The 26,994-nt window shown below is 42.1% G+C and overlaps 1 protein-coding gene and 1 long non-coding RNA gene across 5 annotated transcripts in view; one reads left to right on the top strand and one right to left on the bottom strand.

Moving 5' to 3' along the window:
• DLGAP1 (DLG associated protein 1) overlaps positions 1–26,994 on the top strand; it is a 317,851-nt gene that overhangs the window by 181,105 nt on the left and 109,752 nt on the right. Inside the window, exon 5 of one of the 2 annotated variants that reach the window (XM_045886988.2) lies at positions 21,065–21,094. The exons of the other annotated variant lie outside the window; for it this stretch is intronic. Coding sequence (XP_045742944.1) covers positions 21,065–21,094 — 30 coding nt within the window. The remainder of the gene's footprint in view (positions 1–21,064; positions 21,095–26,994) is intronic. 2 annotated transcript variants of the gene reach the window in all.
• The window catches only part of LOC123852739 (uncharacterized), a 45,019-nt gene continuing 36,298 nt past the window's right edge, over positions 18,274–26,994 (bottom strand). For 2 of the 3 annotated variants that reach the window (XR_010407310.1, XR_006792990.3), the window contains one exon: positions 18,274–24,411. This is a non-coding gene — a long non-coding RNA (uncharacterized LOC123852739). The remainder of the gene's footprint in view (positions 24,412–26,994) is intronic. The other variant, XR_010407309.1, reaches the window with a different exon arrangement.

The raw sequence follows: 26,994 nt of genomic DNA, 5'->3' as shown, positions 1-26,994 counted from the left end.
GGGTCCTGGGATCGAGCCCCGCATCAGGCTCCCTGCTCAGCGGGAAGCCTGCTTCTCCCTCTCCCACTCCCCCTGCTTGTGTTCCCTCTCTCGCTGTGCCTCTCTCTGTCAAATAAATAAATAAATAAATAAATAAATAAATAAATAAATAAATAAATAAATCTAGAGCTTTTTCCAGAAAATCATGGTCTCCTAGTCAGAACATATTGGCTTTTTGAGGGGTAAGGATATAAATATGAACTCAAGCAAAGGAATCTGCAATTTATCCAGCAGTATCAATTGATGTAAATACCTTATATGCCATTCTCAGGGGAGGAAAATAAGCATTTCATTTAGTCATTATCTTCTACCATGTAAAATAACTAGAGATCAGAGTTCTTTGAAAAAGATGGTTATAAAAAAATAACCTTGAACTTTAAAATGCCTCCCCTTTTTATCAGCATCATACAGTGAATATGTGTCAGTCTATGGAACTGGAAACAGTTTTCTCCCTGAAGATCCTGGCAAGAGAAATTCTTTCCTATAGAAGCTCCTGGTCACAAAATCAATTTGAGAAATGCCCTTTGATTAATCCCTCTAAGACATCATCTCTGATCCTAAGAAACCAACTGAAGAATATGAGAAGAGAGCATTGTTTTCAAGTCCACTTAAACCCCTTGAAACTTCTCTAGCGAAATGCCAACTTCTAGCTCCCATGCTGCTGCTGGAAATGGTGGTTACATTGAACCCTGATGAGCCTCCATTTTATGTTAAGAATGTTTGCACTCGTAAGCAGAGTTGAAATCATCCTCTCTTCCTTCACCAAGACAGCTAATCCCACACTTTCTTAGGTTCTTAGGTCTCACCAGATCCCCTATCCCAGTCTTGCCTCATCCCACTGGGACTAGATCATCTTAGTTTGCTCTGAAACCAGAACTGGTAGCATAGGTTCAACAAAGACCTTCTCCATTTTTCCCAGGCCCAAGTGTGTGAATGGTAGCATTTCTTTGTGGAGAAAATGACCATGGGTAAACAATATTTTTTTTCTCCTGGATTTTCAATGACTAAGCTTTGAGGACAAAAGAATAGAACACCCTTGACAACTGAATAGAATATTTAAAATCAGGACTTTTCTCATAAAAATTAGACTCTGTGATCACTGTACAGCTTTCTTCTGCCCTCAAGCCTGTGACATCACTGTCATCCTTTCTGAATCATAGATGCTATGCCTCGAAGGCAAGGTTACAGCTGGTCATCTTGTGGTTTCCTTCATTTAACCCTAAGCAATTTGAAGTGATGTTTTGATTTTATTTTGCTCCCAGTTCTGCTGTCACAATCATAGAGAGATAACAAATGGGGATCTCCAGCCCATCTGTCCTGTCATGTAATGGCATGCCTCTACCAGAGAACATGAATATTTCACCATCAACTAGAGATAGGAAAGCTACAAGTATTACACAACCTCAACCAAGATGTCTCGTGAGGAACTGCTGTGCCCTTCTCTTGGAGAATAGTTCACTATATGCTACTCTCTTGGGAAACAGCTCCCTATTAGATCCCTAATAGATATCAGAAAACTACAATGATGCCTCATGTCCCGAAGTTGGCTTTCTTAGCCAAAGCAGTGTTGAGCTCATAGGCTGCATCAAGTCTCCCATATACTCTATAATGCCTACTGCACATGTGTCTTAAGTGATCAGTAAGGGACTGAGCACAGGGGTGACTGAGCTGTGGGGAATGATTAAAAACTGTAAATGGTCATCACATGCTCTTTCCTGGTGGTTTATAGTCAGTCCTTCCCGGTGAGACTCCATGTGTCAAGTGTCTCAATCCAGAGCTGTGTTTTTCTGGAAGTAAAAGTTGATACTAATTATCGTAACAAAAAGAATGATAAGGTTGTCACACAGGCACTTTTATGATTACAGAGATCTCACTCTTTTTTTAAGTTGGGAAGGCCAACTGGTACAGAATTAAGGAATAAATATAGGAGAATGGGGGTTAACAGAGCTTCTGTGAAAAGGTAAAAATCCACTGGAGAGGAAAATGACATTTGCTGCAAAGACATGGGGGCCTTGTTGATCAAGAACCCAATAGTCAGAATTTAAGCACAGACCACCAGTGATGGTGATAGCTGTTCTTGTTCACTGACCATCCTCTGTAAGCTAGGGATTGCCCCCCAACATACGGAAACACAGGACACATCCCACACATGCATGTGTCATGCAAATATCCTACACACTGTAATGTATGGCAGAAATAAGTGCTTACATTTTCCTTTACTGGACTCTTGTTGTATATTTAGGTAGAAAAAGAACAATTTCTAAGACAGTTGGAGGAGGGAAAAATCCTATTCTGTTTTCTATAAATTTGGGAATAAAGTTGAGTAGTAGAATAACCTGTCAGAACATTGTAATATTGATTCTGCCCTGTTTTGATTCCAGATCCTTGCTAGTTCTTATAAGGAAAAAATTAAAATATATTCTATCCAAATGTATAAAGCAATTATTTAATGTTGTAGGGATGACAAGGATAAAAGCAAGAGTCCTCAAGAAGTTCACTCTATTAGGAAGATAAGACACAGAAATAACTATCATATTAAACACAATGTGCTTTGTTTTATAAAAGATGTAAATTCACACAAAGACTTTGAGAATTTCTAGAAGAGAAGGGGAAATGAGAGAAAGCTTGGTGAAGGTTTCATTTGAGCTGGGCCTATGAGACTTTAAGAGGCAGAGATATGGAAATAAATCCATTAACAGGTTACGCATAAGGAATAATCAAACAAACGTTCTGAAGGTAGGAAAGCCCAGGGTATGTTCAAACAAAAGCAGGTAGTTGAGTTTTGCTGAAGCACTGGATCCATGAGGTGGATGGTTACAGACACACTAGAAGCATGGACCTTCCCAGCTCATGGAAATCACTTGCTGTTTAGCTGAGAATTCTGGACTGAATCCCTGGGGAGCCACTGAAGTTTTTTTAAGCACAGAAATGTCTTCATAAGTGCCCCAGGAATACACAGATGATGAGTTATGTTGGAAAAGATATAAGTGGTAGTTGGGCAAGAAGATGGAGAATTCTCTTGTTGAATTAGGGTCCAGATCAAGGACAAAAATGCATAAAACCTGTAGAAAGCTGTTCACTGGGGAAAAATACAGAAGTGCCAGAATTCACAGAAGGCCCTAGGGGAGAGAGTCAGTTGCACAGATGTGATTAAGGTGTAAGATTAAAAGATTGTGGTCAAAAGAGTACTTTTACTCCTCAATCACTTAGGGGTGAAGTTGTTTTGAGAAACGCTGATATCTGAGGTATGGCTGGGCTGATGGTTGAAGAGCCAGAGTGGAGATAAAGATCACTAAAGTTGGGGAAGTTCTGTGAGGCCATAAACACGAGTGTTGACATCTCAGAGGATGGGATGGAAAGGTCAATTAAACAGGGGCTAAAGTCATTACAGAAGATGAGGAATATCCTGGAAGTTAGTAGATACAGACAGAGAAAATGGTATAAGTTATTTACCCTCAAAAGAGTCTATAGGGGGGCGCCTGGGTGGCTCAGTTGGTTAAGCGACTGCCTTCAGCTCAGGTCATGATCCCAGGGTCCTGGGATCGAGTCCCGCATCGGGCTCCCTGCTCTGCGGGGAGCCTGCTTCTCCCTCTCCCACTCCCCCTGCTTGTGTTTCCTCTCTCGCTGTGTCTCTCTCTGTCAAGTAAATAAATAAAATCTTAAAAAAAAAAAAAAAAAAAAAAAAAAAAGAATTTAAAAAAAAAAAAAAAAAAAAAAGAGTCTATAGGGTGGTAGTAACAGAAAAATGATCTATAAATGACAGTGGGAAGTATGATGATACACACAAAAAAAACTGAGAACATTGATCACATCCAGGGAGAGAAACCTGGGAACACAGAGAGGAAAGAGACTTCACTGGCTACCTGCTGAATCTTGAAGTTTAACCATAAAAAGGTGCTACCTTTTCTAAGTAATTAGTGTACTTTTCTGTGTATGCTGACCTTGGCATCTCTTCTCATGAAAGGGCAAGGAGAAGTGGCTTCAAGTTGGCAAGGGCTTGAGGGCAATGGGATTAACAAGGAAAAGTCAGTTCCCTTGAGGAAGAGGTATGGGAGGAGGGAGTGGCTCATGTTGGAAAGGGGTCCCACCATGGTGCATACTGGTACATATTGGAGCTCATACTGGTTCAGGACAGCCAACTGTGAAATTTTCAAGCAAGTTGATGTCAAGTTGGTAGCTTCCAAATAGCCACGTGGTAGAGTTTACACCTTGGAAATCAGCAAGTAAGATGAATTAGAAGCCCTTTTCCCTTCATTCAAAGAGCCTACTGTTCAACTTTACCAGCACACCTCTGCATAGGCATCATGGAAATTGCTGTTAGCTGGTAAATGGTGGAGTGAGTCCAAAGGAGCTGGGAATGGGCAGGTAACTGCAGTATCTTATTAGTAGCAGGGAAAATACAATTTATTCACCCAAGTTCCCATTAAAATACTGGTATTCTGACCCAGCCCCTGCAAAATGACCTTCCTAATGTAAAACTGTGTCTGTCCATGGCTTGCAGCTTGGCGATATGAAGGAGTTGTTCTCAAGATATGGAAGTGAAAACAAAAGCACGTAAGACTCCTTTTGCAATTTCTTGGGCATTAGGTGACATGTATAGGACTCATTTTTTCCTGTCAGCTCCTTCCTTCCTATCTTCCCCTCATAGTCTTCTTTTGTAATCACATTTTCAGACATAGACATAGGAGTCTCCAGTGGGAACTGAGATTACCCTTTCCCTTGCCTTGCTAGCTTAAACCAAAAATTCCATGTCTTGAATTCACTATGAGGAGCAACATGGACTAAAACCAGGTTCCTGGTTTTGAAATGGAGACTTTATGAGAAATATCCAAACCAATTATTCATGGTATGATAGGTCTTTTTCATTAAAAGCACGCACGCTCAGTAAGCAAGCTAGATGTTAAGTAGACTACCAACTTTTGCAACCAGTACTGAATTTCAACATTTATTATATTTTCACCATGTGAAAAGCACTGAAAGAAGTTAAAAAGTAAAGAAAAAAAAACAAAGGAAGTTAAAAAAGAAGTGCAAAAGGAAGTCAAATGCGTAGCCTTTGGTCCCCAAGGAATTTGGAAGGTAAGAGACATTTTGCCTAGAGATGAAAGGCTCAGACTCAGGTCAGAGAACCCCAAACTCTTCTGCCTGGAACTGTGTCATCACAGAATGTTCCTAATCTCTCTGGGCTTCAGTGTTCTCATTGTCTCAGTTTATTCAGGCTGCTATAACGAAATACCACAGACTGAGTAGCCTGTGAGCAAAAGAAATTTGTTTCTTCTAATTTGTTCTAGAGGCTGGAGGTCCAAGATCAGAGTGCCTGTATGGTCAGGTTCTCTGTCTGGTGAGGCCCCGCTTCCTGGTTCATAAACAGCCTCCCACATAACCTCACCTGGCAAAGGGGCCAAGGGAGCTCCTTCTGGCCACTTTCAGAAGGCACTAATCCCATTCATGAGGGCTTCACCCTCACTACCTAATCCACTCCTATGGGCCTCATCTCCTAAGACTATCACACTGCATATTAGGATTCCAACAGGTAAATTTTAGGGGGCCACATTCAGAACACAGCACCCATCTTTGTTCAGATTGTGGAGGTGAAATGAGATCACACATATAAACGTCAACCCAGTGCATGGTATTTGGCAGTTGCTCAATGAATCCAGTGGGGGCAGTGGTGATAGTGCTGGAGCTGGTAGAAATGATGAAAGTGATGGAAGTTAGTGGAGGTGGGAGAGGTGGAGGTCTTGGGGGTGATAGTGAAGAAATGGTGGTGGAGACAGGGACGGTGGTAGTAGTGATGGCAGAGTTGATGATGGTAGGAGTGAGAGAAGAAGCAGTGCTAGTGGATGGAGGTGGATGTGGTAGAGGTGGTGATGGTGAAAGAGAAGATGGCAGCTGTGGGAGTGGTGATGGCAGCAGCTTTCATGCTACCAGTCATCCTCCTCTTCATCATAATTCAGGTACTAACCACAGTAGTATTTTACTAGAATGGCTATTTATGAATATCCTATCAACAGGGATGTTTTATCCATTAGCACTTCTAAAGAGCAAGAGTGTAAGATAACCAATGGGAACTGTGCTCTAATGGAATGCAGAGGTCACTGAGTGTGGCCGAAATGCAAATAATTAAAATACTGTGGACTAAGAGCCATAAGAGAGACATACAGAATGCTAAAGGAAGACAAGAGAGGAATAGATTTGTGCCTAAAGAGGATTGGGAAGGCTCCACTGAGAAAGGCAGTGAGTTGTTTCCAGAAAATGGCAAGAAATTGTTCACATGGAAAACGATTTCCAAGTAAGAAGGCAGCACATGCAGAGGAGTGGAAGCACAGAAGTCTGTAGTGTGTGATGGAAAGAGTAAAGCCAAAGACTAGGGAACATGGAGAAAGTGAGGGAAGAAGAGGTTGGATCTATACTGAGAGGGGGCTTTGAACTTGATCCTTTGGACAACAGAGCCTTGTTAACTGTTTTTAGGTAAGGAAGTCACATTTATGGAGAATGAATAAAAGAGGGAAAAGACTGAAGACAGAAAGGCCAGTTGGAATACAACAGAAAGGGTCCAGATGAGAGGACAGAAGGGCTTGCTGGGCAAGGCATTGCGGGTAGGGAGAGGAGAATGAATGTGAGGACAGGAACTACAGGAAAAGGAGTGGGCTTGGAGGAAGTTCTTCCCAGCTTCTCTGCATTTAACCTGCCCTGATGTAGGCGATATGCTTGCCACACCGTCCATAAGCAGCTGAAATTAAGCCAAGAATGAGAGAGAACACAATGACGTTAAAAGAAGACAGAATAAGAACTAGAACTTAGTAGCGAGGGGTCTCTAAGTCTTAAACACTCCCTAGGTCTCATTAACCTTTAAGGTAGAGAAATGAAGAAGAAATGTCAAATTCTTTCTAGTGTTTTTCCAATCAGCAATTGAGTAACTAAATAGTAGTGACCATGTTTCCCATTAAAAAAGAAAATCTCCTGAAAAAATTTGGAATCTTCATAACTGATTTTTTTTTAAAGATTTTATTTATTTATTTGACAGAGAGAGACACAGCGAGAGAGGAAACACAAGCAGGGGGAATGGGAGAGGGAGAGTATTGAGTATCTACTGTATGCCAAGCATGAGCACTGCCCCTAAGGACATAGCAGGAACCCTGACCCAGGCTCTGCCCCAACTTCAAGGAGCAGAGAACTGAGACTTTTTTTTCTTTTTTAACACTTACGCATATAATCGTTTCTGATGGTTACAAGTGCTATAAAGAGAGAAATAAGGGTGTGAGGATCCTATGGAAACCGTGAAATACGTAAACAGGGAAAATTCACTGCCATGTCCTCAAGGAAATCTTTTTTTCATTCCTGGCGAGGGGATGCAAAGCACAAAGACCAGAGCAATGAATGAGAAGGAAAAGTTAACTGAAAGAAGTTAGTGTGGTTGCAACGCAGTGATTGGCAGGAGGGAGAGGGAGGCAGAGGGTGCAGGAGTGGTCTAAGACAAAACAAGAAGTATTAAGGATCCAGGTAACCCAGAATACTGTATGCCATATGAAGGGTTTTGAAAATTTTGCAATAGAAGGCTATTAAATGGCTTCAACCAAAGGTCAAGCAGCTTAACCTATTCAAATGTTCTTTTTCTTCTTTCTTTAAGTAAAATTGACATATGACATTATATTAGTTTCAGGTATACATCATAATGATTCAATATTTGTATATATGGCAAAATGATCACTACAATAAGTCTAGTTAACATCTGTCACCATATAAAGATATTCTTAATAAAGTAAACTAAAATAAAAGTAATAGATGGAATTTGATTTCAATGTGCTTAATAATGAAAAAGTTAACATTAGATGACTTATCAACCAAATAGCGACCATTTCACTTACCTGATAGGGGGTCAAATATTAATTTCAGGATATGGTTAATACAAGCATGGATAATCAGAATGGTTATTTACATTTAGAGACATTGAAATAGAAATTACTTAGAAATTTCTCAGAAGGGCGCCTGGGTGGCTCAGTTGGTTAAGCGACTGCCTTCAGCTCAGGTCATGATCCTAGAGTCCCTGGATCGAGTCCCGCATCGGGCTCCCTGCTCAGCAGGGAGTCTGCTTCTCCCTCTGGCCCTCCCCCTTCTCATGTGCTCTCTCTCATTCTCTCTCTCTCAAATAAATAAATAAAAACTTTAAAAAAAAAAAAAAGAAAGAAATTTCTCAGAAACCTAACACGATGTTAGGCTTGATTGCATTTGTAGAAAATAGACCTTGCATTTTTGCTTTATGCTTAAAGAATGACAATCAACATTTTTGAAAATCATTTGCCAGGGGCGCCTGGGCGGCTCAGTCGTTAAGCGTCTGCCTTCGGCTCAGGTCATGGTCCCAGGGTCCTGGGATCGAGCCCAGCATCGGGCTCCCTGCTCCGCGGGAAGCCTGCTTCTCCCTCTCCCACTCCCCCTGCTTGTGTTCCCTCTCTCGCTGTGTCTCTCTCTGTGTCTCTCTCTGTCAAATAAATAAATAAAATCTTAAAAAAAAAAAAAAATCACTTGCCAAATGAAAAGGAAGACCTCTGAGATCAATTTGTTTCTGCAGGGTGGAGATTGCACTCACGTAAAGACTTAGCTGACAACCAGCAAAAAAAGAATTTGGGGGGCGCCTGGGTGGCTCAGTCGGTTAAGCGGCTGCCTTCGGCTCAGGTCCTGGGATCGAGTCCCACGTCTGGCTCCCTGCTCAGCGGAGAGCCTGCTTCTCCCTCTCCCTCTGCCTGCCACTCTGCCTACTTGTGTTCTCTATCTCTCTGTCAAATAAATAAATAAAATCTTAAAAAAAAAAAAAGAAAGAAAGAATTTGGGAAATAAATGGCAGCAACACTGTCCAGGAAGATATCAGTTGCCAGGTTTGCTTGGAATGAAGTGGAATTCCCAGGCCTGAGTGTGCTCTGCTGGCGTCATTTAGCTCATTGATGACTGTAGGCCTTTTGAAAATCACATTAGAGTGCCCAATTTTCTAAGTCTCATCTTCTCTTGAAAAGGAATATATATTTCTGGGTTCCCACAGGATGCCTAATTTTGTACCATCGTTAGTGGTTATTACCGCCATTTATCTTCCTAGTCATCCACCCGTTCCACTTCGTGTAAGTCTAAATATGCCTCGCACACATTTTAAAAATGCCATTCCTGGTTACACTTCAAAGGGCAGAAATTGGTTAAAATGATCTCACTCCGACGATCTTATTCCAACAATAAAAAGTTTTAGCTTTCTTAATAGCATTTATTTCTTACATCATCATATATATAAGATTACAAAGATGCAGTGTGAAATAAAAATATATATATATATAATTTTGTTTTGTCTTAAAGATTGGGGTTGTGCAAGACAGTGAATATTTTTATTTAGCAAATACTTATCTAGCACCTGTATTTGAGCTATTGTTCAAAGATGCTGTACAAATAGAAACACATCAAATATTACATGGGGCATTCTATTTCTGATTTATGGCAGACTTAAATTTACCTCAATTCTTTAAAACTGAATATATCCTGTTGCAAGGCGCCAAGCTAGTTCTGAAGACCTGAATAGAGATTTAGCATAGTGGAGTCCAATATTTGGCCAAAGCCATATTAGAATGTGTTGGGGAGGAAGAACTTTTTCCCTACCCTCTTGTGTTTCTCTACTGAGAAATTAAATTTCTCTACTGAGAAATTAAATTTACTCAAAAGACAGATTAGCAAGAGAAAAGACAAATTTTTATTCACATACATATACGAGTTTACAGAAAAATATGACTCAAGGAGGCAGTTAGAATTTGAGGCTTATGTACCATCTTAATAGGGGAAGGGGAGGGAAGGCTCTTACAAATGACTTTTTTTTTTTTTTTTTTAGAGAGAGAGACCACGCACCCAAATGTGCACAGAGGGTGGGGAGGGGCAGAGGGAGAGGGAGAGAATATTAAGCAGGCTCCAGGATCAGCACAGAGCCGACGCAGGGCTCTATCTCACAATCCTGAGATCATGACCTGAGCCAAATCAAGAGTTGGATGCTTAACTGACTGAGCCACACAGGCACCCCCACAAATGACTTAAGAAAGATAAACGGGCTCTTGGGAGACAGATGAGGCCTGTGATAGTTTTGTGATAATGTCTGCTTAAATATGGTGACACTTCTCTTCTCTAGTGACAAGAGTCAATCTTCCCTGGTTGCAGAAACTCATGGGAAATGGATTTATGACCAGTAAGGTCTTTTAGGAGTCTCTGCTTTTAGACAGATAAGGAAGTTTAGGGGGGAAAAGCCTACTCTCAAATGCTGTCAGCTCAAAACAGTTTTATGCCACTTTGTAGTATTCCAGACACCTTCAAAAGGAACCAAGGTCAAAGAAGACTGCCCTTGATCCCCCATTGCTGGTGGCCATTCGGGCTCCGGGCTAGCCCTGAGGATAGAGCGCTCCACTGGAATAGGACAAGGATGGACACTTGCAGGTCCCAACATACTCTCAGGGGTCCAAAGTGTCAGAGATATGCTTAATTCCAGATTTGCACTGAGACAAGACCAGAACTGGAGAAGTCCCACTACCTAGAATATTCCTTTGTATATGGGGATTTTTAATAATGTCTCAGAATAGACTTGACCAGAAGCCAGGCTTAATCTCCCCCACTCTACCATAGTGGGAAACTCATATGGTTGCCCTCATCAACAAACACACTTTACCAGGGACCAGACAGTACATACTATTAATGGCATCCTCGTTTTGACCATTGAGGAAACAAAGACAGAGCAAAGTTTAGTAAGTTTTCTAAGGTCAAACGTCTGGTCGGTGGCACAGTCTGCCCCTCCCTCAATACCCATAACCTGCCCCAGACCCCAGTGTTTCCTGCTTATTGTCACTTGGCTCAGGGTCGGTGGCCTCTGCCAACATGCCACAGTATCTTCAATCACATCACTCAGAAGCTTTACACTTACTCCTAAAAATACCTGCTCCAAAGAAATTTTAAGTACAGTGGTGATGATGGATATACTCATGATTTCTTTAGAGCAGAGGTTCACTTGGGGAAGAAATGGAAGCTAAAGTTTGAATAGGTTTCTAGATTCCTAGAACTAGATAATCCCAGTTTTAGGTTATTCTTACGACTCTCCCCCATTGTTGGACACGGTGCCTGCCCAGTTTCAGGGGCTTAGGACACTCCAAGCCCATCTAGGGACCATGTTCTCCAGCCTTGGGTTCTGTTACCACACGGACTTTCAGGTGCTATTGATTTAGAAGTGTATTTGATCTCTTTGTGAACAGCATTGTTATAGGCAAGCAACACATTTTTACTGGACACATGCTGTCTGCCAGGCACCACGTTAGTCATAGTGGATACAAAGCTAAGTCAGGTATAATTCTCACTTTCAAGTTTCCATCAGAGAGATAAGCCTGAAGGCAGAGAGGCATGACAATTCAGGCGTGTACGGTATGCCAAGGAGAAGTCAGGAAAGGTTTAATAGGCCAGGAAATACTCGCGTTGGCTCTGGAAAATGGGTAGGTGGACAGCAGCCGCTCACAGGACCATTTGTATACTAAAAATTGGCAGATTCGTATGTGATCAATTTCTTTTAAGAGCTACTGAAAATCTCCGGAGATTTTACTGAGGGTGGAGAAGAAAAGAGTCTTAATTTCAAATGTTCGTTCCATGTCCTGTCAAACCACGTCTATAGTTGAGGGTTAAAACTATATTCTCGGATCCGGGATAAGACTGGAGCCGCATCGGGCCACGGCTTGACCGGCATTCTCTAGGCTGTCTACGCGATGGTGCAACAATGGCGCGCAAACGCCAGGGGGCAGTGCAGTTTCAGCAAAACTCCTAGGAAACGGTCCGGGTGTCGTTTTGACCAAGAAAGTTGACAGCATCCTGCTGCAAAGGTGAAACCCTTAATAAAAACAGTTCTACTAAGAAAAAAAAAAAAGTTTACAAATGCTTTCTTTAAAAGCTTCCTGAATTGCCATCCAAACTGCCTTTCAGCATTTGTCCACAGCTGAACGTTTTGCAATATTATTTGCAAAAGAATTACTGTTTTTCTTAGTACATTTTTTCTCAGCACAGCTGCCTGATCTTTCCAGTCCTCTGCCTAAGAAACGGTTACTCTAACCAACCCCTTGCTAGCCGGAGTCACATTGTTGGGATTCTGTGTTTTGCCCTCTGCCCAACCGTGGGCTCTCCTCCCTCCGGGCCCATTCAACGCATCCAGCTGCCTCTTTGGCTGGCGCTGCGGCTCCCTTTAAGGTAATTCCAGTCCGGGCCTGTGTTTTGTTTCCAGCTCGGGAGCTGCCAGGTGTCTGCCCTCCCTTAACCCCCAAGGATGAGAGATCAAAGGTGTGCCTCCATCTGCCTCCTGACCAGCTCTTTAATCTGTTACATGTTCAAAAGGGACAAGTGCAGTATTATGCACTTAGGGAGGGAGGATGAATCAGGGAAATGGAAATGGGCAGAGTCCCAGAGTGTGTGAACTCACTAAGAGGACGTGGAACATGTCTGTCTACATTGTAGCCCTGCCATGTGGGAGTGTTTTCTTTTAAAAAGAGCAAGAATATTTCGGGCAAATGGAGATCCTTTCTCTGACTGGAGCCCTACTAAACCCATTTAATGATTGTACAGACCCATTTGGAGACCAGCGTTTAGAGAAATCTAACAAGGCAAAGGAAAATACTTTTTAAATTACCAAATGGAAATGATAAGGACATTTATAGCAATTTGGGCTTATTTAACTTAAGAGCAAAAAATGACGAACTAAAGACTTAAAAGAGATAGAACCGAAAAATTTTAAGAAGTATTATTTCCAATGGATCTTCTACTTTCCACATCCACAGGACTAAACAAGAGGGGAAATGCATTTTTTTAAAAACAGGAGAAAGCAAATTCAGTATTAAGAAAACAATTCTGGGAGCAGTGGTTACGGAGGGGTCGGGACTCTTACCTAGACGTGCGCGCTCCTCCGCCCACGGTTTTGGTTTCAGGGGTAGGGTAGAAAAGAGCTCTAGTCTAGTAAGGATTATTTCTGAACTTAAACTTGGGATAATGTAGACAATTGGAGCACCCACAACTTTCTTTAGATTCCGAGGAAAGCTCGTTGATTTCCACCAAAGACAGAAAAGTGAGCAGGCACGGATTGGTTTTTTTCTCTCCATACTCCTGTGCCGCGCATGCCCGGAAGCAACCTTCCGCTTCCCCTTCTCCTTGCTCGAGGCTTGCAAAGGGACCTGCGGCCACTTCAGTGATGCTGAGCTGCCTTCACAGACAGACTTCGTGAGGCAGCAGTGACCTCATATTAAGTCACACTGTCCTTCCGCAGTTACAATGGCTTTGAATCAAATTTGTTCACAGTACGTGAGAGGGAAGAAAAGTGGCACAGTTATTAATGGCTACGGTAAGAAGGGAGTCCTTATCAGCGGCATCAAATGTTCCATTCATCTACTCATTCATCTACTTAGCAAATGTTTACTCAGCACTACGTCCAGTCACACTGCTGGGACTCCGGGAAATCAGTGATGATCAAAGAGCCTTGCTTTCTATTCATAGAGTTTACAGTCTAGAGGTGGAGACTAGCATTGATGAAATACTCTCAGAGATAACTGCTCTGAAAGAAAGAAAGACAGTTCTTGTGGGAGAGTCTTCTGTAACAATGGAACTAATCTAGAGGGTCAGGGAGAACTTCTCTGAGAAAATCCTCATAAGCTAAGAGCTGAGAGATCAAGAAGGGTGAGGGAGGACACATGTTACTATTCAGAGAACTGAAAAGGTGGGGTGGCTGGGGAACACGCAATACAAAGAGAGGTCAGAAGACTGAGGCACACAACTGTTTCAATTGCTACATATTATCTCAATACAGAGCATAGCACCTTCAAAACAACCACTTTATTATACCCAAGATCTTATGGGTCAAGAATGTAGATAGGGTTCCACATTCAGCTGGAGGCTGGGCTGGTCTAGGGGGTCCAGGATAGCATTATTCACACGCCTGGCACCTTAGCTTCTGTGGCTGGAAGTGTGGGCTCAGCTGAGACTGTTGAACAAAACACCTGTAGGGGGCACCTCCAGCATTGCAGCTTTAAGACTTCTTATGTCACAGTTCACGGCCCCCAGGGATAGAGTCCAAGAGATAGGAAGTCTTAAGGCCTGGGCCCAAATACTAGCAGAGCATCCCTTCCACCATCTTCTATTGGTTGGAGCAGTCAGAAAGACAACCCGCCAGCCCCCAGATCAAAGAAAATGACAGAGATGTCACCTCTCAGTAGGAACCGGTTCAAATAATTTGTGGACATCTTTAGTCAGCCACAGTTCATCCTCTGGATAATAATTATTTAGACTCTTCTGTAATGCAAAATATACTCCTTCTAAAGCCCTCCAGAAATCTCATCTCCTTATGGCATGAAGTTCAAGTTTGAGGTCCATGTTCTCACCACTGAAATAAGTTTCAGGTGTTGCTGAGGATCCTTTGATCCAGTTCTCTAGTATACTTTTTCTCAATAGGAAGACTTGTGAACTAAAATGAAAAGCTTTCTGCTCCACACACACCAGCATATACTGATGAGACAGAAATGAGATCAATGCAATGAGCACTCTCAGTCAGGAGTGGAGGAAGGAGGGGCATGGAGCAATCACTGGTCTATAGCAATTCTAAAGTCCACATGTTGCCAGTTCCTTGACTGGGGGCCCTGGTCCTGTTGCCCAGGGATGACTCTTTGGCAGCTCTTATCTCTTCCTTCCAAACTCTTGGTTGCACCTTCTGAGTCATCTGTCCTGTTTCCTTAATGTCTTAGTCAGCTCAGGGTGTCGTAACAAAATACCATAGACTGGGTGGCTCAAACAACAGATATTTATTCCTCACAGTTCTAGAGGCTGGAAAGTCTGAGATCAGGGTGCCAGCATGGTCAGGTTCTGGTAAGAACTTTCTTCCTGTCCTGAAGATGGCCTCCTAAAGGCCCCATCTCCAAATACCATCACACTGGGGATTAGTTAGGGCTTCAACATATGAATCTGGGGAACAAGACTCAGTCTATAGCACATAAGATGTCATTTGCAACTGATTAATTTTGTCAGTCTATTCCCTGCCCATTTTTGTCCACACTGATAATGTATCCACTAATACACTTCTCTTGAAATCTTCATGGGCTTTCTATGAATCCTATTAGACTTCACTCTGTTAGACAAAACACATCCACAGTTTTCCTACAGACAGGCCCTTCTCTGGACTGGGCTCAGAGTCAGAGTGCTATGGGACCACCCTCTTAGGGTTTTTAGAAGCCCTTTCATCTCTTTATACGTTTTTGAGGCACACACTTAAATCTTTCTATCATAAAAAAGGATCTTACAGCCACACCCCTGAGATGATCCTCATCCTCAATTTCTTACTTTGGGAGCCTTTGGCCTTTAGAAAGTCTAGGATTGTGAAACACAGTTACCTTTTTTAAAAAACTAACAAGTCCTAGCTCTATATTTCCTCTAGATTTTGCTTGAAAACTGAACAGTCCCTTTTTTTAACACACTTTTATCTGTACTTTATCATATGCAACTGTTTAAAAAAACTAACTGGCACTCTACATGTTCTTCCTGGAAATCTTATTAAAAATTTGCAAACTCGGGGGCGCCTGGGTGGCTCAGTTGGTTAAGCGCCTGCCTTCGGCTCAGGTCATGATCCTGGAGTCCCGGGATCGAGTCCCGCATCGGGCTCCCTGCTCGGTGGGGAGTCTGCTTCTCCCTCTGACCCTCCTCCCTCTCATTCTCTCTCTCTCAAATAAATAAATAAAATCTTTAAAAAAAAAAAAAATTTGCAAACTCGTTAGGTATATGAGTTTATATATATCTAAATATATAATTTATATTAGGTATATTTTCTGTTTTTCCATGTTACTACAGGTTGTAATGTTGCCAAACTTCCCACCACTACATCGGATGGCTTGACTTTCCTTCAAGTCTCCAAGGATAGCCTTTTTCCTGTCCTCCCAGCCTCCACCAACAGTTTCCCCAGGGCCTTCTGGTTCCTTCCCTCAGCTTATATTGTTTGTCAGAATGTCTACACATGGCATCCATCAGAGTAGTCTCAGGACTTGTAACGTGGTGTATCAGGGTTCTCAGAGGGAGTAATCCAAGAGACAGGAAGAGGCTGCTAGGTTCATGGGCCTGGGCATAGACACTGGGAGAGCATGATTTCCACTTTGTTTTAAAGGTCATAGCAGTCACAGAGTTTGCTGGAATTCAAGAAGTGGGACACAACCTCCATCTCTTTGCGGGAGGTAAATGGAAGAATTTGTGGGCATTTTTATTCTGCCATGAGTGACATCATGAAGGGCTATGCAAGTCCTGTTAAGGCTTTTGATCTTGGTCTTAAGAATAATGAAAAGCCATTTAAGAATTTTAAAGGTTGGAGGGGTATGACATAATTGGGCTTGCCTTTTGAAAAGATCACTCCAGCTGCAGTATGAGAATGCATCGGAAGAAGGACATAAAAAATTGAATGGTCCTTTCTTAGTTCCTCTTTCTCAATCCATATCATATTATACAGATTCATGTGAGCATTGCTATGGTAGCTTGCCCTAAGGTGATGACAGTAGAGATAAAAGCACTGCAGATTGAGATATTTTGATATAAAATCAATTAGCTGATATTTCCCGAAGTCCATTTACAGCATAACCTTGTCTCCAACTAGTTAATAAAATTACTTCTTGGGAATCTTTTTAACAGTATAATCCTGAAACCTAAATATTACTGTAACTTATGTATATTTACTCCGCACGGCAATGTTCACTAACCTCCATAAAGACCAGCCTCTGAGTAAAGTAGACAGTGGTCAATATAATGAAATCTGAGGATTCTGCCCAATAGTATCCACAATTAAGACAATATGTTTGAATTACATTTGCAGGGATTGATAAAATTCCCTTTTTAGGATGTCAGGAAACACTTGGGAATGATCACTTACTCATTAGATAAATATTTGAGTATTTGCTCTACACCAGGCACAGTTCTAGCCAAGGGAGTTACAGCAGCAAGCAAGACAAACCAGGTCTCTGCTCTCATTCTGCTTACATGTTAATGAGGCAGACAGATATAAACAAGGAACCTAGTGATAAATCAGTGACATAATCCCAAGTACTGATAACTGCTATAAAAGAAATAAATAAGAGAGAGGGTCTACAGAGTTCCTACTGGGTCTGCTCTAAATACAAGAATCAAGGAAGTGCTCTCTGAGGAAGTGACATTTGAAGTAAAATCTGAACGAAGAGAAAGGGCTAGGTGTAGGAAGATCTAGCAGGTCAGGGGAAAGCTCTCAAGCCAGAGGGAGCAGCAAAGGGCACCTCAGGGGCAGAAAGGAATTAGCATTGCAGGGCACCCGGAGAAGACCAAAGTGGCCAACGCATCTTGAAAAAGGGAGAAAGTGACATAAAATCAGCAGGAATAGGGGCGCCTGGGTGGCTCAGCCGTTAAGCGTCTGCCTTCGGCTCAGGTCATGATCTCAGGGTCCTGGGATCGAGCCCCACATCGGGGTCCCTGCTCTGTGGGGAGCCTGCTTCTCCCTCTCCCACTCCCCCTGCTTGTGTTCCCTCTCTCGCTGTGTCTCTCTCTGTCAAATAAATAAATAAAATCTTTAAAAAAAAAAATCAGCAGGAATATATGACATAGGGCCTTGACAGCTAGGGTTAAAAATTTTATTACTAATTCAACAATAATGAGATATCACTGGAAGATTTGAGTGAGCCCTGGTCATTCACACTTGAGCATGGATTATTTTAACTTGACTCTCTAAAAATTATTTTAGATCATCTGAAATTAATAATTAGGTGAGAAATTAGGCAGGAAAGAAGGTGGAATAACTTTGGAATTGGAGAACTGTTGCAGAAAACATACCCGGGTAGTGATTTGCTCTGGAAGACAATAGACACGGTCTGTACGAATCACCCACAAGATTAGGAATTTTGCTACACTAAAGATATCAAGTTGAGGGAAGAACAGTTAGCTTTCTTTTCCTTTTCTCTCTTTTTTTAAAGTTTTTTTTCAAACATTTGCAGACGATGAAACTTTAAAGGGGGGACGGGGAGGAGTAGGATCCATTGTGTGTATATATACATATATGTATGTGTTATGGCTTACCCTGAATTCCAGGCAATGTCAATGTCAGCCAGTCGCCAGATAACGTCAATCGTGTGTCCTGGAAGTCAACAGTGCTACGTGTAGCTTTTCAGCATCGACATCAACCATTTCTTAAATATTCAAATTTTTAAAAGTATTCGTATTTTAAAATAAAATGTTTTCCCCTCATTCTACAATTTTTGTATAATATTAAAAGTAGCTATCTAATTAGATTTGGCTAATTCTATATTTTCACTACAACATAGTTACTTTGCAATATCTTTATAAAGGCCTGTTCTACTATAAGAAAAAGCCTGGTTTGGGGTTTAAAAAAAAAAAAAGGAGAAGTCTATATGGAGTTGATGAATCACTAATGTTTTTATTAATATAATGTTAATAATTAGAGCTCTAAAATCAGACTGTTATTTGTTTTTTAACTTACCTTTTTGCCCTTATTCAATAAATGTATTACTGGGCTCTGGTCCACCACCACCCACAAATCCCATAAAAATTTGTTTAGATTCTCTTGCTTTACCAGCATAAAGCCTGATCAGAGCACCTTGATTAGAGCACATTGTTGTCCTTTTATCTGAATGCATTTGCTGACACCATGGTTATACACAAAAATAAATATGGCTGAAAAAAAAGTCAATATCATGACCTGATTTCCTGTATAAGAATTCTACAGTTTATTTTTTTTTTAAAGATTTTATTTATTTATTTGAGAGAGAGAATGAGAGAGAGAGAGCATGAGAGGGGGAGGGTCAGAGGGAGAAGCAGACTCCCCGCCGAGCAGGGAGCCCGATTAGGGACTCGATCCCGGGACTCCAGGATCATGACCCGAGCCAAAGGCAGTCGCCCAACCAACTGAGCCACCCAGGTGCCCCAGAATTCTACAGTTTAAAAAAAAAAAAAAACAGGATCATTGCTTAATAAGCCAGTGACTCATCCCTCTTGGCATAAGTAGACTTGGCAAGTCCATTTAGGTTATGTTTGTGATTGATTGTCAGTGACTGTTATTTCCCAGGTGATCTGTGGATAGTATATTTTTACATATGACAGTTTTTAAAGGTTTTGAAATTACTGGAAAAATAATAGCAAATGCTAAGCTTACTTAAGTGTGCCTCATTCAGTTAAATTATAACCCGCTTTATGAATAGCTCAGGAAGTATTCTGAAGATCAAGATTTTCTTCTCTGGGCCTAAGTGGAAAGAAACATCACTGATGACAACGTTATGCTAGCTCTGATTCACACCAACTTGCAAGAGTGAATTCTTATATTTTGAGGTGTTTTGTGAGCCCATTATCAAACACAGCCATTATTATAAAAGATATAAACTTCTAATTAAATAAATTATATTAAAAACAAAGGTAATAAATACTTAAAACTCTATCCTTCCTCATCATTTGACTACAGTTTACTTTCCATACTCTTGAGGTTGTTTACAACAACTGTACTTGCATGGTCAAAATACTACCGAATGGTATTGCTCCTTGCTCATCTCTTTTCAACTCCACATTCGCGACATCAGCCTGGTAGCTTGAAATACGCCATGGTGGAAGTATTTACCTAGTGTTAAAGTTGAAAGCGTTTTAATTTAATGAAAATAATTTATATGACAGTGTGGAAAATGGTTCAACAGTAAACCACAGAAGAGATAAAATGATACTAAATTTATTGGGGAAAGAGCAGATTGGGATGAAACTCAATTTGTGATTTTGTCAAATCATGATTGACTTGCTAGCTATGAATACAAGAATTGGACCAAACTCAACAAAAGCATTCTGTGTGAATCAATTGACTATATGGAACTTGAAATAAAGAGCATTGTGTATTTTATTATTATTTTTAGATTATTTATATCAATAAAAATCATGATAAACACACCTACATTTTTATGCATACTTTTTGCCCTGAAGAGTCCCTTATTAAACATTGACCAGACACTACTGGTTCTGCCGGAAAGATGAAATTTGAGAGGTAACTTAAAAGCAGCTGTTTTAAGAAAGTTGTAGTGGAGAGCAAGTTTGTCTCTTTGTTAACAGTCTGTTAAAAGCAGTGTGTGTTCACGCTCATACCAATTTGGCTTATCAATTTTGAAAAGGGTTTTGTTTCAGTTTTTAATTTGAAACTCCTCTGGTTGGAAAGAGAACCAGAATGTCAACCACATGAAACTGTAAATAGACATTTTTGCTCAGCCTAAAGTATCATGGCTCTCACATAGGGTTTGAGGAATATTATTTATTTATAACTATGACCTACCAAAAAAATGATTTTTTAATCAAATCATTGGATCCAGTCTATTTATCTCAGTTGAGTATTTTCACCTTTAAATGCACCAAAAAGGCACATGAATATCCAGTCAAGAGTAATGTCTACTTGCTTCATGAACAATTTGACACACTCAGGGAGCCCTTTCACTGACCTGCAGGGAGCAGGATCGCTGAACATATCCAACCAGTAAATGGCCTGTGGCCCAACCACCTCAGAGAAGGAAGTTGCCAGATCACACCATGGTTTTTAACCACCTGTTACATATTTCGACAGAAACCCTGCCCCGACATGTATCAAATGATCTCTATACATAGCAGTAAATAGAAAGTACTAGACACTGGTGTCCCGTTGTGTGAAGTTTCATCAATTCATTATCTAGCATGATTTATTTACAGAAATAGTCATTCAGACCGACTTGGCCGTTGTTTTATCCAAAAACGTGTCAGATCCCTTATTCAGCGAAAAACTCCCCCAAATGGTTTGAGTGGGGTAAATGAAGACACCATTTAGTCTAATCATGGACTGAAAATTAATTTGTTCTCAAAGTTGATGTTTGTTTAGTTAAATCCCCAAAATGCCAGCAAAAACTCTAGATCCGAAGCATGTGTGTGTTTTGAGAAGACCAGAAGAGGTCATTTGGGTCCATTATATAACTGCCACTTTTTGTTTTTATTCAAGGTGTCATAAAACTGAGTTCTGCAGTTGAAGGTACGTTCTCACCACCACAAAACCAATACTGTTTTGCTTGAAGGTTGCCTCGCGTGGCTTTGTAGGCAGAAAGCGTCTGTGGCAGCAGTGTGTGGTGCCTGTTCTAATCGCCTGCTGTCAGCCTTCTGTCTGTGTCTCTCCTCGTTCTGGTCATTTTATGCCATGAGTCTCTCGGGCCTCCACAAGTGGCATGAACACTGACCCAAGAGGGCGCCTTTAGGAGAGTGAACGCGTCTGGTTCTGTCCCCTGGTGTGATTGCCTCCGATCCAGGGCTCTTTACAGATCCCCTTGCTCTCCAGCAGCCTTATTTGAGGTTGGACATGGAGTCTTGCCAGGAACCTTGCCCCCCATTCTCTCAGCAGGGCCTTCTCTCTACAGTGTTCTGGTCCCTCATCCCAACATAGCCAACGTGCTTGCCCAAGGAGGTGGCATGGAGTTGTTTAAGCTCCCTGACGAGAACACTAAGTGGCGAAGGCATTGACTAAGCCTCAGACGCAGCTTTTTCTCGGGCAGTGCGATCCACCAGCCCGAGGAGGGCTGGGAAGCTGGGAGGACCAGCTTCCTTCAGTGGTCTTTGTATCACCCATACCTAGCGAGCGGCAATCCCCTTTAGTCGTGCATCCAGGACGCTAAGAAGAGGGGGGAAGGGGGTTTAAGGAAAGAGGATTGGTGTGGGAGAGGACAGCAGGGTTTGCTAACCCCCAAGAATGTTAAAAATACCCCGTCGTCTGAAATGATTGGTTATTGGTATAAAATTGATCTCCTTATCTTCATAGAAGCACACAGTCCGCAAGTAGCGAATGTGTCATTTTCCCTTCCTGTGAGTTTCTGTGTTTGCTTTGGGTGTGTGTGTTCTCATTTATCGGGAGTCTGTCAGTCATGCTTCGGAGGTTCCTTCATCCCTACTTAATCAGGGGAGGCTCCTTGGAAGAGGTGGTGGGCTTTCAGGTGAGTCTTCACATTTAATGGGAGCTGTGGCTTGATGAATGGGCAATGCATGGAGGTGGGAAGTGGAAAAATGCCAGGGGGTAGGAGTGGTGAGACCATCTGCTTAATTCAAGCAAAGGGATTGGATGGGCTGGGGTTTGAAGGCTGGGAGATGAGGGAGGAGCTCAGTCACGTACCCACGGGACTGGCGGACCCGAAATGGGGAACTCTGTGCCTCAGGTAGATATGGTACCTTCACGTTTTACAAAACAAAGCTGAAAAGGCTGTATTTCTGACAGTCACAGTGGAAAGCATGCCGCTCTTCTCAAGTAAGCAAAGGACCAGGAGAAGGTGCAGGCAGTGGTGTTACCAGGTCGAGAAAGGAGCAAAATGTCACACTGAGGGCAAGGGAGGGTACTGTGAGAGTTCCAGGCCTCTACGAGGCCAAGCAGGAGTCGAGTTTTCTCGGCACGGGAACATGTACTGAGAGACTATCCAAGCCTCTCCCGGCCTAACAAAACAGAGACACAGCAACAAAATGAAGCAGGTCCCTGAGAATGGCCTTGTCTGCAGAAACTCCCCATGGCAATGGAGCCGCTGAGTTTCAGTTAATTATCTGTAGAATTCCAGATAACAGTTGGTCCACCCTGGGCTGTTTTGATGTTTTATCAAGGAATGGCTTTGAAGTCCGAGCTTTACGTTGCCTGTTTGGCTTAAGAACCGTATTCCACTTGCAACAAAAGGATGGAAAGACAAAATAAACGTTCTAAAAAGCCAGGAAGCCATGAGAACGTTAGATAACTTAAAAACTCTTGTTCTGCTGGAACTATTATTCCATTCATCGTTTTGCTAGTAACTCCTGTCACTACTGGGTAGCATAGCCTAGCTGAACCCCCCAAACAGGTTTGTGTTGTCCAGAGAATGATGAGAGTCGGGAAAAACAAGGGCAAACAGCAGAATGACTACTTGGGGCTTTTTCAGCAGCCTCCTTATCTCTTGGCTTCCTCTGAGCCCCTGGGGCTCACGGGAAGTGCGCTAGGGCAGCTGTGGATATCTGAGGTCGGGCCCACTTCAACTGCTGCTTGAGCATCTTTGGGCCAGCTTCTTGGCTGAGGGCTGTGGAAGCTGGAAGGCTTGGGAGCATGCTCTGTTGTAACTGTGTTAGAACACGTGTGCTCAGGGGGCTGTCTGGAGTGCAGTCTTGGGGGGGGGCGGTGCGTGTGCTCAACGCATGCATTCTTGGTGCATCTGGAATGTGAGATTTTTGACCAGCATGCTCAGTGGAATGCGTGTGAGACTATCTCTTGGTTCAAAATCAAACCTCAGACAATAGTCTTTATGAATGCTTAGCTGATTACTCTACTTGCTATTTTCCATCTGTGGTATGAACTTAAGGCAGCTTCCTCCAGCTAATCATGTCAAGGAGTATATAAATCAGTGGAGGGGATCCATGCCCAAAATGAAACCTACCTTTTCTTTAGGAATGACTCTGTTTTGGGATTATCGTAGAACTCTAAAAATAGCAAGTAATTATTTTAGGTAGCTTGTCTTTTCTTTTTAAGGAAAAACAATTCTCAAAGTTGTAAGAGAAAAATCAACAAAGATTCCCTGTGCTACTTCCCACCAAGTGTTTTTGTCATGCAACTTTCTTCTCTCTCTTTCTCTGAAGCAGGGGTGCCCCCTTCAGCATTTTGCAGCTTCACGTAAGCTTTTTAAATCAGCAGAAAGAAAAAAGCTATTTATATCGCATTAATGGTAAGGTTAAAAGTCAAATGTCCTTTCACGTTTTAAAGACTGAAAATTATGCTTAAACAGTAGCACACATCAATGCTGTCGTGATTTTGCAATGAAGAAAAATACTTGACCAGAAAAAAACTTAACTTTGAAAGAAATAGTTGCAAAGTTTTATCGATAACACCGATGAATTCCCGACTCTAATTTTTATTGATAATCCCACTGGGAGAAAATCAGGGTAAGAGAGAAAAATCCAGAAGCAAACTGGGAGAAAAGGGAGGTGGGAGGTGTTTGGGGCATGGTAATGGGAGAAAAACTCTTTCATCCAATGGAGGCAAAACCATTCTGTACCACGAATTCCATGATAGAATCTTCTAAATATTCCTCTTAGAAGGGATTTTCCCTCTTGAAATTGAAGCAGGGAGAAGGCAAGGAGCCAGGCATGTATTTCCACAAGTAGGACCAGCACACCAGCCTCATCAAGGAGAAACAAGAACGCATGTCACAAAGAGTTGAGTCATGCCTGAGTGAGGCCTGCCCTGACATTCTATAGGCAGCTCCTTCTTTCCAGGGAGGAAGGGGCCAGCCCCAGCCAGCAGATGCACAGTGTGTTCAGACACGCAGCAAGGGGAGCACTCGGGAGGAGGCATCCAGCCTGCAGGGACAAGATGAGACAGCAGAGGCTGATGACTGATAACCAGGGTGTGTTCTGCGAGGAGAACTTGCCTCAGAAGTGATTTGTTTAGACCTCATAGGTAGGTGAGAATCCAAAATACCAAAATGGCATCAAATTCTTCTGAAAGCCTATACAAGGGAATGAAGTTTGGCTTTTTTTGAAAAGTTCCACGTCTTCAAAAATGGGAACAGATGAGCCACTATGAAAAAAATCTAACAGACAAGATGGTTCTCCAAGCCCTGGCCCGCAATTATCTCCTGTGTGGGCATGCTGTGGGGCTTCAGTTAGCTGTAGAGGTGAAACCTGTGTGAACAGTAAAATCATCTGTCTCCATGACCAGCTTCCATTTCATCAACAAAAGCTCCCCTGGGCATGTGGAGCTTTTGTTTTCCTTTTTTCTTCTTGTCACTACATTTTATTTAGATAGGTTTTAAGTATCTTACTTCTCCATGATAATGGCTCATGAGCCACAATCCCCTTCAGGGCAGGGGGCCTTAGGACTTTTGTCATATCTGAGGTGGTGCTTTCTACGGCCTCATAGCCTCTGATGCAGAAAATGAAATGACTCCTCAGGCATAGGAGGAAAATAAGTAAAAGCTTTAGTCAATCTTTGTTCTCATTTTCAAAATTCATAATACCCACAGCTTAATGTCTATATTGTAAATCTATAAAAATTGGAGCTATGCTTCCAACACGAAGCTATGATCTGGCTTTACCTGCATGTTGAATACTGAAATACTGTTTTCCATAGTAGGACATGCAGTGTATCTCAAAATATCCCTGTCAGAGTTGATTTGGGCTGCTGCAGCTTGGTGGCTTCCACAAGAGATTTCTTTCTCACTGTTGAGAGGGCCGGAAGTCCAAGATCAAGTCACCAGCAGATCTGGTGTCCAGTGCGGTCACTCTTCTGCTGAGTTCTGTGTCCTCGCATGGTGGAAATGGGAGGGAGCTCTCTGGGATCCCTTTTATAAGCGCCCTAATCCCATTCATGAGGGCTCCACTTTCTTGTTCACCTCCCAAAAGCCCCACCTCCTAATACCATCACCTTGGGTGGTAAGGTTTCAACGTATGAATTTGGGGGGGACACAAATGTTCACACTATAACCCCAAATGAATTTAACACTTAAAATATATTCCAAATTTATTAATGTCATTTCCTCCCTAGCTGAATTTTGTTCTTGTCATTGTGTCTATTTTTTGAGCAAAGCCCGTATGCTCAGTTGTCAAGTTAGACGGGGGTAAATCCATTAACAAATAGATAGCTGATGGACCTATTTCTAGTAATAAATTTAGAATGAGGTCTCAACATTTGTACCGTGGGAAATCAAAACCAAACATATTTTCAGACCTTTAAGTCAGATAGCTACAGAGATAGGGAAGGGCTGCCTGGGGTAAGGAGTTCCTCCTGGTTCCACCAGAATGAAAGGCAGAAAGCAGTGTGTCAGGAAGCTAAAAATGGAATATTGTAGAAAGGGAAATCAATACTCAAGAGTTTTGTTTTGTTTTGTTTTTTAGATTTTATCTATTTGACTGAGAGAGACACAGCAAGAGAGGGAGAGCACAAGCAGGGGCAGAGGGAGAGGGAGAAGCAGGCTTCCCGCGGAGCAGGGAGCCTGATGCGGGGCTCAATCCCAGGACTCTGGGATCATGACCTGAGCCGAAGGCAGACACTTACCAACTGAACCACCCTGGGATCATGACTTGAGCTGAAGGCAGACGCTTAACAACTGAGCCACCCAGGCGCCCCAAGAGAGTTGTTTCTGCAAAGAAACCTAGACCTCCTGCTTACAAGGCTAACTTTGAACCTGGATCACCCTACTGAACAAATGTTTTCTTCTCAAATGTATTTTGCTGAGACTTACCATACTTTGGGTGAAATTTTCCTATTACATAGTAATGTCTCCGGCAGGATGAGCATTAAGTCAAGAATTTACCAAATAGCTTCCAAAAAACTAGGCTCCTCCTGAAATGGCAAGGATGACCCAGTTTGACCCAGAAACTGGCAGAGGAGTCAAGGTGTGCCTAGTTTCCAGTCTTTCTTGGGGTTACCCTCACTTCAGATAGCACTAACCTCGAATAACTCCTGGCAGAGGTTCAGAGCTCTCTCACATTCATCCTTTTTTTTTTTTTTTTTTAAGTTTTTCTTTCTCCTCTCCCCCAGCTACATTTCTTTTTCTGCCCTGTGGTAGAAAGTGAACAGGGTGCCCCCTCAGGCAATAGAAAGCCAACCACTAATTGGATGAGTCTGGCCACTAACCACCATTTGCCTTGTTGTCCGATAAAATGGAGACCTCTATTTCTCAGGGCAGCTGTAAAGACCGAACAATATATGTAAAGGACTTAACATAGTGTACAGAATACAGTAGGTGCTCAATAGGCTCTTGTTCTCTTCTTTACTTTTGCTCATTCTCTGCAGTCTTCCCAAGCCTTCCTACAGCACCCCCTCCTCCCAGTGCCCAAAGATCTTGCAAACAAATAATCACTTCCACTAGGATTATATCGTAGCCTGCGGCTGAAAGTCAGTTTGATTTGGGGTAAAGCCATAGACAAACAACCAGCCTA

Source organism: Mirounga angustirostris, unplaced genomic scaffold, assembly GCF_029215605.1.
Source record: "Mirounga angustirostris isolate CCGP_5_RB_7025 unplaced genomic scaffold, mMirAng1.0.hap1 SCAF_14, whole genome shotgun sequence".
In the NCBI taxonomy this organism is placed as follows: domain Eukaryota; kingdom Metazoa; phylum Chordata; class Mammalia; order Carnivora; family Phocidae; genus Mirounga; species Mirounga angustirostris.
Note: the sequence above shows the minus strand (reverse complement) of the source record. Positions and strands in the feature narration are given on the sequence as shown.